Source organism: Marmota monax, unplaced genomic scaffold (assembly GCF_021218885.2).
Source record: "Marmota monax isolate L192 unplaced genomic scaffold, Marmota_monax_Labrador192_F-V1.1 WCK01_AAM20220418_F8-fsc00006, whole genome shotgun sequence".
In the NCBI taxonomy this organism is placed as follows: domain Eukaryota; kingdom Metazoa; phylum Chordata; class Mammalia; order Rodentia; family Sciuridae; genus Marmota; species Marmota monax.
The window spans coordinates 31,754,294-31,771,466 of record NW_026693712.1 but is presented as its reverse complement, the minus strand read 5'-3'; the positions used below and the strand labels follow the sequence as shown (position 1 = coordinate 31,771,466).

At 31.5% G+C, this 17,173-nt stretch overlaps 1 protein-coding gene across 1 annotated transcript in view; it reads right to left on the bottom strand.

Moving 5' to 3' along the window:
- St8sia4 (ST8 alpha-N-acetyl-neuraminide alpha-2,8-sialyltransferase 4) overlaps window positions 1–17,173 on the bottom strand; it is a 95,829-nt gene that overhangs the window by 35,448 nt on the left and 43,208 nt on the right. Inside the window, exon 4 of the mRNA XM_046460288.2 lies at window positions 14,313–14,606. Within this exon, the coding sequence (XP_046316244.1) occupies window positions 14,313–14,606 (294 nt within the window). The remainder of the gene's footprint in view (window positions 1–14,312; window positions 14,607–17,173) is intronic.

Genomic DNA, 17,173 nt, shown 5'->3' with positions numbered 1-17,173 from the left:
AACTGATTAAAAAGAACATGCTATATTAAATATTAAAAGTTCAACACCACATGTATTTCCTTATTTATTAATGAGAATGCAATTCATTCAATCTGAATTTTTAAAATGAAGTCCCTCCTACCCTACCATCTTGTATTCCAGACAACCAACTCTCAACATTGTAGACACTTAGAATATAAATATATTCTCTGGTAGTTCTTCAAGTATATCCTTGACAATATCTGCTTTGAAAAGAATAATAAATATGAACAAGGAAAAACAAAATTATCAATAGACAGTGACAGTATGCCACAAAATTCTTTTGCTAATACCATGTGACCCACATTAAACCTTCTAGTAAAATAAAGTAAAAAAGTAAAACTGTTGACAAAGCATGCCCTAAAAACTAAAGTTTTTTTTTTCTTTTATTCCTATAACCCTTTACCAACTTTGAATTTGTACAACTTAATATTTAGTTTTAAAATGAATTCCATTTGTTCTTTGGCAAAATACATACATTAAGGTCTCTGATTTTGTTTCAAATTTCAATTAACATAAAATATTTCAAATGTAGATGGTTTGAGTTTTACAAATAATATGGTGCACCATCAATCAATTTTCCAGAAGAGATCTTGATTTTGCTCTGCAGATGTCAGCTGAAAGCCTGAGTAGATAAATGAACTTAAATTAAATGAAATGCTTCCGAACCCAGCTATAGAATTTGTGCTATCTTTTTTAGAGTTGAAAAAAAATTGGAATTCTATTTTAGAACTATTTAAAACTTAGACTTGCAGTTTGGGCTATAAATCCATAGCTAGATAAGCATTTTTTAAGGTTTTTTTTTCCTCTTCTAGTCTGTGAAAAATAATCTTTCTTTAAATTTGTCCAGGAAACACAAGCCAGAAACAGCTTCAGATCTGTGATAACTTATAAACTGAAATGCATTCAGTTTCTGAATATTACTTTGAAAGAGTAAAATGGTATATAAATCAATACTATTATATTGAAAATCATTTATAAAAAGGAATGATAAAATGGCACAGATATTGTTATCCCAATATAAAGCTGCACTGTTCTACAGAAGGATTGCTAGAAAGATAACCTGGAATCAGCAACTCTGGTTGTGCCACTAAATGAGTGTTTATTCTTGAATGAGTCTGGGCTTCAAAAGTGCCCTACGTAAAATGAGAAAATTAATAGATTACATAAGAAATCACTGAATTATTTTCATATATATTTATTAGCTATGCATAATATATACCTATATTTGTATGATAGTTATATCATTTTACTATTTTATATATATATATATATATATATATATATATATATGATTTTTAAAATATTAACTCCTCATCCTGAACTTCTATATCATATCATATCATATTTGCTCTCACCAGGGAGACAGAGTACACTTGCCTAATACTTGAAATGAAAATCTCCCATGCTTTCCAAGTGACTCATCTTAAGTGACTTAGATTGCTTCAAGAAGTCATAAGTTTTCTTTCAACTTTCCAACATTTTTCAACATTTTCTACTTATTTTATGGAGTACTGTAGTGCTTTACTGCTCTCTGAAGTACAGTGCAGTTATTTAATCAAACACATACACACACACACACACACACACACACGATCAATTCCAGACTTTAGGGTGAAAATAGGAAAAGTTGTAAAAGACTATGAAACTAGTTTTCAATGTATTGCTATAATGGAATAAATAACAAGCTATTTAATTTTTTTCTAATATCATCAAACAACAGCTTGGCTAGAAAGTCCCCAGTCAGCCATACATATTAACAATCGAAAGGTCCAGAGCATTCAGAGGCATCCAGAATTCCCCCAAGCAGTTCATTTAGTCATGAGTCACAATGCTTGGATAACACAAAGTCATTTTCAAATATGTGAACCACTGGAGAGAAAGCTGGATGTCAACATCATCTGTTTCTCAGTACTGACAAAATATCATTTTACCAGTTTTTCATTGGGAAAAATCTCTTTCTTATGTTTCATCTGGAAAAAAATCTCTTTCCTATTTCTCTCCTCAGCCTATGTTTGCTCATCTTGCTCATCTAACATTTCAGTCTCCTGGTTACTCAAGGATATATATATATATATATATATATATATATATATATATATATATATATATAATACTATTTTATATATATAATTATCAAAATTTTCTTGTTATGAATATCTTAAAGAATACAACAAATAAAGATAGTTCATTCTTTTTGTTTTGTTTTTTGTTTCTTCTTAGTTTATCCTTTTAATTTTTTTTTTCTCTATTCCATTTGTTCTTTGGCCAAATACATACATTAAGGTCTCTGATTTTGTTTCAAAAGGGTCCCTTTCCCTGGCTCCCACTTAATCTTTGTGATCACAGTATGCTTCCTCATTATCACACAGGCTGTCACAGTAAGAAACCCAAGAACTTATTTCCTGTGTACACCAATTTAAATGAGAAAACCAGAGTAAGGGAAATGCCAAATGTACAGTACTTCATAGTAGAGAGAGAAAAGACATTCATAAATCTATTTACAACATACTTTTCTCATCTTGAATTATTTCTTAAAAGGTTAGTCACTGCAGTCATCATATAACTATTTACTCTTATTTTCTTCTAACCTTTGTATCATAAATTTCAGCATGCAGGATATTTGGATCCTGAATCTTTTTTTTCCCAATGTGACCTTGACAATAATACCTTTGTATTCAGGTCATAAGATACTAGAATCATGTTTCATTCTTTCTAAAGAAGAATGTTATGTAATATACAGTTATGACCCAACACAGGGATGGACCACTGTACATTCTTGGTGTATACTATTAGCTGACCATTAATGCTTCCTGGAATCTCTTCTGTGAATTTCTAATTGGTAACAGCAATATCTCACTGAAGATATGCCAAGTTCTTGCCAAATACCTTGGGATACCCATTCCCAAATTATCTTGCAGCTTCTTTATGGAAACCTTTGGAATATCAGGCTGGCAATTCTGTCACTTGAGGAAGCACAAGTTTTTGTTATCTTCTAGGCAGCTCCTGGCTGAGCCCAGCTCCTGGCATAGAACAGCATTCTATAAATGTTCAGCAAAGGAATGAATGTGCTGTAGCAGAAGTGGGTCTATTCATGTTTTCCAAATGTTGTAGAATTATGTGATTTCAAGTATTTTGTTGCTTCAATAAAAATGTTTAAAGAAAAAATCTGCATTTCATTTTTTATTCAATCTGATAAGCAAACCATATTTTGTGCACTACTAAACTATTTGTATGAATATATTCTGAGCTAATTATTTCCTGTAAAATAATCAGTTTACTAATTTTGATACTGACAACAATTCTGTTGTAGGCATATGTTTCAGAAAAAAATAAAGAAAAAGAAAATATTTGCCAGCTGAACAAACTTAAAAATATTAGCAGCTCTGATTCTTCCTGATAGTGACAGTTATTAGTAGAGATCTGTGGTTGGATTATTTGATTATAGCATCTATAGGTGACTTCCACAAACTATTTTTTCCCTAAAAAAAATTCTGACGACTAAGAAGCAAAAACAAAAATAAGAAATCTGGTAAAAGTAAGTCATTTCTAATGACTATAGTATTTTCCCAAGTGCTGTTGAGAAACTGGTATTTTGGTGTAAGATTATTGTATCATATTGTAAATATTTTATATGTTGCTATAGAACCATTTTGATTAAATCTTTTAGAATTCTACTTTGAGCAATAAGGTTATCAGTGAAAAAAATGCAATTTCAGTTCTTTAGCTGCAAATGATAATCTTAGTTTTACTAAGATCCACCAGAGAAGATGAAAGAGAAAAAGAAAAGTAGGTTCCTAATAGACTAAATTATCAAAATATCAATAGCATAGCACACAATTCCTGGCATTTTATATTTTGTTAATACATACGAGGTATTTGCATGATTTCTGTAGCTATTAAATGTCATTTGAATGTGTTATTGGTCAAAATATCATTATCTAAAGCTAGGAAGTTCTAAATCTAAACTCAGTTGCTTGTTGCTACAGATTAATTAATTCTGGCAACTTTCACTAAAATTGTTTTAAAGACCAAGGAACCTCAGTTAAGAAATGTTATGAACAGAAATCTATACAAGCTATGGTCCTAAGAATACGTAGTTAGTATACTATCTCCTTATGATTTTATTTATTATTTTGCAGAAAGAGAAATGTACCCTTCCTTCATTTTATCATCTCTGGGATGGCATCGAAGATTTATATTTTCTTCAGGAGTGTGCTTTAACTGATGGGACAAGTAAAAAAAAAAAATCTTTTCTTTTATTATGAAAACAATTTGATGCTCACAATGAAAATGTATACTGACTGAAACAAAACCAGTTTAGTATCGGAGAAAAAAGTACTAAGAAGGTAGCAATTACCAGCCCAATCTCTCTACTACCTACTGCATTGTAGTAGTAGCCACATGGTTACTGAATGATGGTGTGGAGGATCAAAGTGGAAGCAGCATCAAATTCATAAGATGTTGACATTTGGCTGATTTTCTCACCAACTAAAGGTATCCAGGAAACAGGTAAACAATACCATTGCTGGAGTAATGAATTCTTTTGTTGAAAACCCATGCGCAAACATAAAAGCAGCAAGTGTACACCCAATACAGAACAATGTTTCCTCTCCTACCACTTTTTGGAACTGAGCTTAACTGTGATGCCTAACTGGAAACCAGCTGCCTAAAGATGCCCAGAGCCCAGGATCACATGTGCAACAGAAGGCAAAGATGATGAAGCTTCATATATTTTCCCCTTCTTGCTCCTAACTGCTCAAAATTGATTAATAGGGACTTTATGATTCCTTTCTTTTAATCCAAATTTGTTTACTTTTAAGTAAGAATTAGCTATCAGTTATTTATACCTAAAGCATATTTAAGTTGTTTTGTTACCTCTCTCATATATTTGAAGTTTAGGTGGTGATTCTTTTGAGTTCTGAAGAATCCTTCATGACATGTACAATATTCTACTGTATGTCTAATTTATCCACAAATAGTAATAACTATAAGGCCACAGCTTCTAAATTGTAATGGCAAGGACCATTCCCTAAGCATTGAGAAAAATATCTTAGAATTTTATTTTTATTTTGACCTCACAAGTGACAACCCCAACATAAGATCATAGGAAGAAAATTCACTGGATTTTAACAATGACCACTGATCTGAAGAAAATGTATAAGAATTCACATTTTATATAATCTGATTCCATTGAACAATATTTTCCATATACATACATGTATGTGTGTGTGTGTTTGTGTATATATATATATATATATATATATATATATATATATGAATCATCACATAATATATTTAAGTATCAACTCCAGAAAACCAGTTTAAATCACAAATGCCCTAAGTTGAAGTGAGTGCACAGTTGCCTTTTAAGACACAAACAAAGATTGTCATTTGGTATATTTGTATGGAATGCAGAATAATCCTGGCTGTTGGGCACACGTGTAGATTAAGGCACTCTCACCAGGGTGTCATATCAGACCTCAGCAGTATGTTTTCTTTTCTTATCAATGAACCTGGTGTTGACCAAGGCTTCACATTGTGATTATTTTCTTGCCTCGCTGAATGCTTGTCTTCACTTATTTCATCCATGGATTGTGAAAACATAAGGGACTAAATTAAAATTAAAAATATTTTTGTAGCCAAATTATTCAAACTTATTTTTGCTACAATGTACTTTTACCCAGATTTTTTAATGGTTTGGAGTAAGGTTTTAGGGGAGAGAGATAAAGGAGAAACAGAGGTATTTCCTACCTATTCTCTTTCCAACAAGAAACATGATATGCTGGCATACTGGTCTTTGATACAGGCAACAATAAGTAGCTTGTTACCTACATGATAATTCTAATGTTCTAGCCTCAAGTCTTTTCCCTTATTCTTTTATTTATTACTGGCCTATTGAGCTGGCATTACAACTATCAGTAGCCATAATTTGGAAGCTGTGGCCTGAGGCTCTGACCATATTGTCAACCACATCAGGGGCTGATTGACTATGATCCATCACAAGGAAACACCTAATCTAAACTATTTCTGTCAAGCTAAACTACATCTAAATTATTTCTAGGAGACAAGAAACTGTAACTTTTTAAAGATTTATAAGATTCCTGATTCAATAACCTTTCTCAGAAACTCAAGTATCTACTCATGCTTGCTGTCTAAAATTGCATTAAATATATTTGCCATTTACTTTAACTTCACAATTAATTATTTTAATATATGTGAAAAGTCTCTGAATAGCTGGACTTACAACTGTTTTATGCAGATTAACTCAATAGAAAGTGTTCTTATTGATCAGTCTTCCCCTTTTTTCCTGAAAGGTCAGAGATATAAGGGGATTTCTGAGGTTTACTATGTATTTTCTGCCACTCATTAGAAAAGTGAGTCTTAAAAGCAGAAAGATCATAGAACAAAAGCATATAGTGAATATAACTCATGGTAAGAATTCATGATTTTTTCCTGTAGCTCTTGAATATAGCAGTATAAACCTTTGTCCTACTTCCTAAATTTCAGCCTAGAAATTTTTTAAAAAGTAGTGAAAATCAAGTTCTTTCCCTGGCTAGTGTGTTTGAAGTAATCACTTTCCTCTAAAAAGCACCATGTTAAATTAATATTATTTAAAAACTGATTCATACATTAATTAAAAATTAATAGATCAAATAGACTAACTCTGAGCTAAACATCATAGTCTTACTTTATCATAGCATTCTCCTTTTGAACAACTCTAATCTCCATCCTTTGCACAGATTTCAACATAGCATATTCAGAAAATTTATGCTTTTTTTAGGTTTATGCAGATAGGAATAAATCAGTCTTTGCTCTCATGAAATTTACCCATGGGGAAGAATATGAGCAACAATGACATATTTTGATCACTGCTCTAAGAGAATCATGCATCACTTGTGAAAAGAATATAAGAACAGCCAAGTCAATCTAAGAGAAAATACAAAGAGTGAGAAATTGTGCCCAATTGGAAAATACTTTTAAACTGAAATTGAGGAGTGAATAAAAATGATATATGTAGAGAAGGAAGAAACCAATATGCCAGTGTCACAGTGGTGCCCTTTGGCTTTATCATTCCTACAAAGAAATTCTGGTAGCTTTGTAAAGAGTTTTCAACTCAGTGGAGATAACCAACAATTGGAAGGTGTATTGGACAAAGACATCCTGCAAGCTGTTGTACAGGAATTCAAGTAAAAGTCATATGTGTATGAATGTCTTCTCAGCTACAATGTCCTTTAAAGGATCACATTCTACAATGGAATTCAAACAAGAGGAATTAGCAGGAAATACTACTGTGTCTGAGGGTAACCAAGTTTGACCCTGTAGGTTAGAATGGGAGAGGGCCAGAGTGTACCTATAGGAGTCCTCTTGTTAGGGAAAGAAATACAGTAACAGTGTTTCTGGTACAGTATTTTATGCCCTTCGACATAAAATACCTACTATGTTGTGTCTCAATAGTCAAAAACATTTAACTAGGACACATGCTTTATGAAGAAGTTTTTGCAGCTGTGTTGCTCATAGGTCAAAATAGAAACTATACGGAAATATTTTTAGCATAAGACTAATTTTAAAGCAAGTAAGCCATTTTCAGAAAACACTTGGAGTGAATATTTCCATTTTCAAAGTTATTTTTAAAATTGCTTTTCCATATGTGTCTTTGAGTTGATTCAATACTCCAAAACAATCTATTTGAATGACTGTAATGAAGTCAATTCCCTGAAGTCTACTGATGATATATGTTGGCTTATATTTTCACTGGAGACTCTACTGGGAGAATAGTCTGATTCAAATTCTTCTGCAAGTCCATGGCATTCAATGAAGTTAGTTTGGCATGGGGAAAATATCTTAATTTAAAACAGAGTTTTACATTGAAAGATGAACTCAACTGAAATTCTGAAAAATGGTGTTTTTGTGTTAATCATAAAACTGCAAAGAGTTTAATGCTTTAATATCCAAAAATATAATGTATTTGTAAAAAATGACATAAAAATTAAATGTTCTAATTATGTGCATGTATGTGGAATATGTAGTATGCAAAATATGTGCATGTATGTGGAATATGTAGTATGCAAAAATATGAATTATTTGTAAAGAATTATATAAAAATTAAGTTTTCTGAGAATCTTCAAAATGTATAAATGAACCCCAAATTAGAAAACACTGCTATAGGTAATTATGTGGTTAAGAAGTATTTCAAATGAAAATTCTTAATTCCAAGAAAACATAAAAAAGTTATACAGTTGATTTCATATACTTGAACATTATTTTTGTAGTCATTCAGTTCAACTTGATAAGATTTTAAGATTTTTGAAAGAGTTACACATATTCTCCACAAAAAGATAAAGATATGTGAGCCTTGGGTTCTATCCCCAGCGCCGCATACATACACACACAGAATAAAGTGTGTATTGAATAAATAAGACTTATTTTGAATAAGTAAAATGTATTCAATAAATTTCTATAGAATAAAAATTTAAAAACTAGTTGTGAACTGAATTGAATATGCAGTGAATTATTATGTTTGTTGTAAATCTTTTTTCTTTTTCTTTTTTTTTGGTACCTGGTATTGAACTCAGGGACTCTACCACAGAGCCACATGTCCAGTCCAATAATGTATTTTATTTAGAGACACGGTCTCAGTGAATTGCTCAGTGCCTCACTTTTCTGGAGGCTGGCATTGGACTTGGACTTGTGATCCTCCTGCCTCAACCTCCTGGAGCTGCTGGGCTTACCAGCGTGCATCACTGTGCCCTGCTGGAAGTCATTCTGGTGAAGATGTTTGTTTGCAAAAATATTGGACATCTTTAAAATCATTATAATGGTCATGACATTACAAGAGATTGCATGCAGATAGGAATAAATGCTGATCATGTGGAAGTTCTCATTCCAAGTGTTTATCCTGTTTAATACACAGCAGCAGCTTCTCTGTTCATGATAACATAATCCATATTATATTAAAACAAATTAATATATATAATGTTGTTACAAAATAGGACAATTATATTAGTAGGGGACATGCATGCTTAGGAAATAATTGAGTTAAATATTTCATTTTAATTTATATAATTAATAATAACTAAAATAATTGCCAGGAGCAAAAAGATTCAAATGTAAGTGTTCTAACATATTTTTTACAGAACTTATGACAAAGAGATCAAAGTTCAAACCAATTAATCTCTTAAAGTTAAATATTTGATTATAGGCAAAAAAAAATCCGTCTACATTTATTAAAGTCTTTTTATTTGTGAAATGAAAAAAAATTCTGTAAATGTATTTGTAGATACATATGTGTAAATGCATATGTGTACATAAGCACAGACAACAAGAATAGAAAAATATAGTGCAAATCTTAACTATCATTAGCTCAGGGAATTGTATTTGAAAAGGAATTATAACATATAACATTATATATATATATAATATGTATATTATATATATACACACATATATGTATACAGATATACATATATGTGTGTATATATATTTTTGTTTAGAGTTATTATAATGAGTATACATGAATTTTATATTTTAAAAAATACTGTTATTGTATAAATTTAATAAAACCACAATTGTATATTTAAGCTCTCTTTCCAGTTAAATGTTCATTACTATAAAATAGCATTATACTAAACAGCAACAACCAAAAAAAAAATAGGGTTTAATATAAGAGTTTATCAAACTGGCTGGTTAAATACAGAAAAGTAAGCAATGGGGTAAACTTTCCATTGTGAAGATTGGGCTATATCTTTAAGTGTTGAGAAAACAACAAATGAATTTATATAAACAAAGTAAGGAAGAGTACATATGAATATAGTTGTGGAACTACTAGCATAACTACATGTTTACTTTTATAAATATAGAAATTTAAAATATTCTTATCAGTCTATCCATCTAACTGCTAAAAAATCCTTAAGAAATTAATTCTGATAGTTTGGTAGTACAATTGAGGCTCCACTTTGTGTAATGCTTGCTTTTGTGTTTTGTTTTAAGATGTTGCAAACTAGAAAACAAAGAATAATAATTCCACATTAAAAACTCATAACTATTTGGATATTATAAATAAAATATAGGAATTACAAAAATATAATGAGTTTTCATAATGAAATGTTTTTTTAAAATAAATTTTGACTTGAAGTATGTTTTCAATAGTAATTTAACATCATATAAAACTGTTTCTATGTAAAAAAATTGTTGTTTTGTTTTGTTTGTGATGCTGGGAATTGAACTCAAGGCTTACTACTGAGCTACATCTGCAGCCCCCCGGTTAAAAGTTTTTTAAAGGAGATTTTGAGTTGTACATTGATTATTTTATTATAAATGTACAACATATTCTTTTTTGTTGCATGTAAGAGTAATTCTGAAGTTTCAAAGTGCCCTCTGTATTCTTAAATCTTGTAATTATTCATTCTTCACAAAATGCTTTAAAAACCATAGACCACAGGGGGCTTTCAAAGAAGATTCTACAAAAAGGTTCCAATCCATCATGGATTTAATGTATTCTCTTAAACTCGTGAATATATATTTTATTTGTGTCCATTAAATTAAACTTTCACTATTTTGCAAGACTGTTCTTAAATCACAAATTTTCTATATAGTTTTCCTCTTGTTTCCCTTAATATGACTTTCAAAGAATTATACATTTAATCTTAATCCAATAATGCCATTAGACTTTATGGTTTCATTTTTAGAGCTTTAAAAAAAATGAGTGTTTAAAGTTAGTAAGCATTTACAATTTTCAGAGGAAAAAGTTGAAATAATGAAACTGGACCATGTGACAATAACCTAAATGATCCTTGTTGTGTTTGGGAATCTTGATGTTCATTATCACCTAAACTTTCCACTTGCAGTTGCAGTACTTGGAAAGGTCTTGACATTCAAGCACTGTCATCATGCCCACCCTGAAATGCGTGAGTTGGTATTCTAACCTTTCATGAGAATAAAAAAAAACTCCCAATAATCAACAGAGGATATGAAACTTTTTCTTAACAGTATTAACCACAAGGCTTCAGAGTGTAAATCAAGAGATATGAAACAAATACTTTAAAAAAACAGTCTAATGGGAGTTCGCTCTTGCTTTCATTTAATCTAAATTTTCTTTTTCATTGGTGTTCACACGTCCTATGATTTTTTAGAGTTCTAATAGCTTTGTAGCATACACATATTACATTGAAATACTACCTCGTATGCATAAATGTATCAGTTTCAATAATTTCATAAATAAAATAGCCTCTCACACGCACATATGTATTTAATTCTATCTCATTTGAAAAGGGATAGGCCACTATGGAGCTACTTTTAAACATTAGGCTATCCTTCAGAACTCTATTCCTTCACTTTAAGGAAGGGTATGCAGATATAAGAGGAAGAAAGTAGTTGAATGAGTTCTTTTTTTATTTATATATGACAGTGGAATGCATTATAATTCTTATTACACATATAGAGCACAATTTTTCATATCTCTGGTTGTATACAAAGTATATTCACACCAATTCGTGTCTTCATACATGTAATTTGAATAATAAGCATCACATTCCATCATCATTTATGACTCCATGCCCCTCCCTTCCCCTGCAACACCTCTGCCCTATCTAGAGTTCATCTATTCCTCCCATATTCCCTCTCTTTATTCCACTATGAATCAGTCTCCTCATATCAAAGAAAATATTTGGCATTTGTTTTTTGGGGATTGGCTAACTTCACTTAGCATTATCTTCTATATCTCCATCCATTTACCTACAAATGTCTTTTTTTCTGGAGAATTCAGAATAAGACTGGTCAGAGGTGGGGTTGTGGCTCAGTGGTAAAGTGCTTGCCTAGCACACATGAGGCACTGAGTTTGATCCCCAAAACCACATTAAAGATAATAATAATAATAATAATAATAATAATAATGAGGAGGAGGAGGAGGAGGAGGAGGAGGAGAAGAAGAAGAAGAAGAAGAAGAAGAAGAAGAAGAAGAAGAAGAAGAAGAAGGTCTGTTCAAAAAAACTAAACAAAGTTATCAAAACAAAGCATGCCATTAACTTCACCAGTAGTCAGAGTCTGACACTATTTTTATCTAGGATACAACACTAAAGGATCAGCACTGTACTTTATATGTAAATGATTATGGAAGAAAAGAAGATAACACAAAGCATAAAAGAAGAGTATTGGAAAATCACTCAAAGAATCCCCAAGTTTTACTGTTCAAAATGTCTAAGCCAGGTGTGGTGGGATATGCCTGTATACCAGGTACTCGATCAGCTTAGGCACAGGAGTTCAAGTGGAGCTTGGGAAACATAGACTCTTTCTCAAAAAAAGCAAAACCAAGCAAAGAAAAACAAAACATCTGTAAAAGCCTATATAAATCCACTGTTCATCATTATTAATTCTACCTGGATCTTACCTTATTGAAAGTACACTATTTCAACCATGTCTCTGATTTCATGTTTAATTGCTTTTTTAAATTTTTATTTTTGAATTGTGAAACATTAAACAGGATCTAGCAAACTAAAATATTAATTCAGCATACTGTTAAACAAAGTATTTACTTTGTTTTCCATGGTTAGGGGTTTACTTACTCATAGCATTTGTTTTTAAACTTATGCATCTATCTCTGTAATGTGTGTTTCTAAAATTGAAAAGTAATTTCTCCAAGTTTGTTTTCAGAACCAAATAATACTCAACTTTGTCATCTCAAAAAAGTGTTCTTAATACATGCACTTGTAAAGTTGCTCTTTGATAAGAATATATAATATTTAGAGTCAAAATTTAAATATAAAATATTTTAATTTAAAAAATGACAGTTACTTGTCCTCCAAATGTACACATTCTATCTTATTTTGTTGAAATTTTAAAACACAAAGATATGAATGCTGAATAACTGTGATCTAATTATAAGAATGGACTTTAACTGTGTGAAGTATAATACAATACAAAACATTATCTGCAGGTTTAATCAGGAAAGGGAAAATCCTTGCAGGAAAGGACCTCAATACCAAAACAAATAAAACAAAACACCTTAGCCTCCCATCTATTACAGTACATAAAGGAAGTTATTTTTAACTCTGGGCTTGGAACACTGTCTGTTTTAGGAATTCTATCTATTGTATTTAATCGATCCCCTGAACCTGTCATGCTCAGTGCTTCTGTACTACATCTCCATTAACCTATGAGTAAATTAATCAAAAAGGCTAGTTGGCCTTTGCACTTTTAGTGTTTTACTTCTCTTAAAAGAATCTGCAGTCACAAGTGTACCTTCTCAAATTGATACTGTGTTTATACAGGGTAAAACTAATTCCCTGCCCAACCATATTCCCACTTAGTTTTCCAACTTCATATTCCAATTCTCCACAATGGACTCCATTTTTCCATACCTTTACTGTGCACGTAATCATTGTCTTGTGTCAGTTTCCCCTAATGAGGCAATGACATTTCCTTCTGTTTGGTTCTGTCTCTCACTTTCAATTTCTCCTATTTTTGCCCAACAATGCTATGCTGTTTTTAAAGTTCAGTTCAAAATGCTAAGCCCACTAGAGGGACAATTCACCCCTTTCCTTTACTGCTAGAGTTGTATACACCTCTGTTTCTACCATGAAGCCTACGCATCTAAGTAGTGAGATCCTCACTTTTGTGCTGACAGTATCTGAAACTCAGCATACATACATTCAGTAAATAAACATAACTGCTTATCTGCTTATGTGTTTTATGACTGAATTTGGCCTTCTGGTCACTTGTCACTTCTAAGAAAGAGATAATTTCTTATACTTTTTCCTTGAGAATAAAAAGCCTATGATAATAAAAAGGAAATGTTGACTTAATTCATGATGTTGGCATCTGTGACTTTGGGGTGAAGTGTTAAGCCATATTATTTCAGTCAGTCTTTTCTCTCAGTAGTAGGCCTCTTGGCTACAGATGGGACTTAATTGCTCCTTAAATATGTTTAACATTTATGTTTCGATGATATTACCCACTAGTCATTTAGCACTTCTGTTGTAGCTTTGTTATCCTAAACTCATCAATTTTACTATGAATTCTTATTACTCTAGCTCAGAAAAATATAAAAATCTGTAGTTTGTTCATGAGCAGACATAAATAAGTGTCAGGTTCAACAGCTTGCTTTTATGAGAAAAGGATGAGTTAAAATAGTAAGTACACAAACAAAAATTCATGATTGTGAACAGAGTAACCATTATAAAGTAATGGAAACATATATTAATTTGGAGATTTTACTGAGTCTCCTTCCTGTCTAGCAAAAATGTTTAGTTATGTGTTCCATTGTGCCAAGGACAGACTAGTCCTTTCCAGTAACTTACCCTCTGACAGCGTGAATAAGTCTCAATGATGGATAGGCAGTTCGCACTTTCAGTTTATTCTTAAGGATTAATGCATTAACCCATTCCACATGCTTCTCTCCTCCTTTGACCATGAAAGCAGGAATCCAAAGGACACTGTCATTCAGCATGGAAAGTCTATGCACAAATTTTTCTCTGTCACTCTCATTCCGAAAGCCTCCAAATGCTCTTTGCACAACTGATGGATTCATGGTAATAAAATCTGATTTAGTTCCCACATCTGCAGCAAACTCCACCACAGGAGCTAGGTTACACCTGAAGAGGAAAAAAAATAATGGACAAATGACAAATAAATATGAAACATTCACTCATAAAATGACATACATGAAAAGAAGAATGAGGAACAAGCATGTTATTTTTTGTTATTTTTTTTTCTTTTCCTCTTCTTTTTTCAACAGGTGAAGGAAAAATTCCAAAGATAATCTGCCTGGTAAAATTATGTTTTCAGTGAGTCACCATATTTTCAAAAATATTGCTACCAATAAGCATGCACACTACCATTATAAGTCTCAAATTGCCACTTCTATTCAATCTGTTGTCTAAGAATATTTTTACTGTTATTTTCATTAAACTATATGATAGAATTCACAGTAAGTGAATTTATGATGACAAATTCACTATGGCTCTGTTGACATGCAGTAGGCAATATAATCCATATGCTGTTTGTGTAAGTACGTAAAATACATTGGACTTGGTATCTCAATTTGTACGGCTTGCAAGCTTACATCTTTTCAACAATTTCATATATATAACTGAATGAATTCAACTTCTGTATGCTCTGAGTTAAAGGGAATAGTACAATTCTTTACAGAATTTTGCACAAACATATTTGTCATCTGTGGGTCAAGTGGGGAAGAAAAGAAAGAAAAATGTAGACATAATATTTATTAAGTCTTTCTGGGATTTGAAGTAAAAACAAAATAACAACAACAACAACAAACAAACAAACAAACAAAAAACCCTTTGATGTAAGGTCAAGTATCCTCCATTAGGTTTCTTTTGAGGACACCTTAAAGGTACCTTCTTTCCCTGTTAGGACTTCTTCATCCCTAGGAAATGTTCAAGTTAGAAAGAGAAAGAACTTGTGGTTCTGAGCCAAAAGGTCTTGAAAAATGCCTGACCTGATTTTATTCATGTAACTAGGTTCTATTCTTGTATTATAAGACAACTTTGGAAAGCATCATTTGTGATGCTTTCTTGATTCCATCATATTAATTTTGGGATATTTGATGTAAACTATAGCCTTTTAAAAACTCACTATGTTTAATCTGCTTAAAAAAGCAGGCTAAAATCAAATGATGAATGAAAAACTAGATTTTTAACAAACATGAATTTACTAAGAAAAAATTCATTTGAATTTATTCAATCTAAATCATCACAAAATATAAACATATCCCTCACACACACATCCACATGCATACATACACATAAGTAGAACTTCTCTCCCCCACCTCCTTTCCTTTTATCAACCTTTCAAGGGAAAGAAACATTAATAGATTTTCTTTTTCAGTATTTTTACAGATTTGATTTCATTATGAAAGCATCTCACATTTCTCTTTCTCATAATTTGTACTGCATTGATTACATTTTTCCAACAGCTAAGTTTTAATTAAAAATTAAGCATGTGTTTTATTAAAAACATTGTCTTGTATATTGTTCTTATATCTCTTAATTAATACATTTTATTTCTTCCCAGATCTTGTATAACACTTAGCTATTGAACAAATCTCTTTCATCTCACACTGTTGGGAAAATTCTACAGTGAGCTATTAAAAGAGAAAAAATGTTAATGTCAAGACATTATCTGTAAATTATAGATTAATTATTATCTTTCAATTTATATATCTTTATACCCACTATATCGTATGACAGAGTATTTGCTTTCACCACTACTTGAGATTGGATATTGCTCATTTCCATCCTGATAATGATATTAGAAAAAGGACTGCCCCGAAAAATAATTGTTACCCATGAACAGATACCAAAGTGAACATTCTATTGTGAATTTCATAGGAGATTAAGATTTTGTATTTTTGAAGTTCTAAAAAAATGTGCTGCACACAAAAGTTAAAAAAATCTAAAATTTTAATCAAGCTTATTATAACATGAATTTGGATACTGTATAAGGAGGTGTATTCTGAATATCATTATTGCAGTCACTTCTCCTTTTTGATGTAAAATGTCAAGAACACTTGTTAACATTACAGTTAGCATGTTTCTGCCAGGGGAGATGACAGCATACATATTTTTCTGCTACACAGCAATGCTTAGCAATTGCTTTCAGATGGTGCTCACTGTAGAAAAACAGTATCTAAACTCTACTTTCTCCATAACATAAAAGTAATTAGAGCAACCCCCTTGAAGAGAATAAAAATTATATTCTGTTGAATATTGTTAAGAAGAACCTTACTTAAGTACATTATATTTTAGTTGTTTTTCCTCACCTCATGCTTAAACATCCTATGTCTTACGCCATGTTTGTCAACACCTACTCTTTCAAGATTGATTACATATATTTCCGACACATGTTTGTCTGGGCATTCATCTTCTAAGAAGTGACAAAATGTTCATCAATTAGAGCTGAGGGCTAAACTCGGGTGCTTTTCACTTTGGAAACAAAAGGAAGTTTATCAAATATTTTTGGTGAACAGGATCGATCTAGGAGACAAACACATTTGATGCAACTAAACAATGATAAATGAGTTTAATGACAAGGAGGAGAAACTGGATATCAAATGGTATTAAATCCATGCTTATATACATAGGACATGGAGCAGAGGGGATTTGAGCAATCCGAATCAGGTCTTGTGAGTTATGGTAAC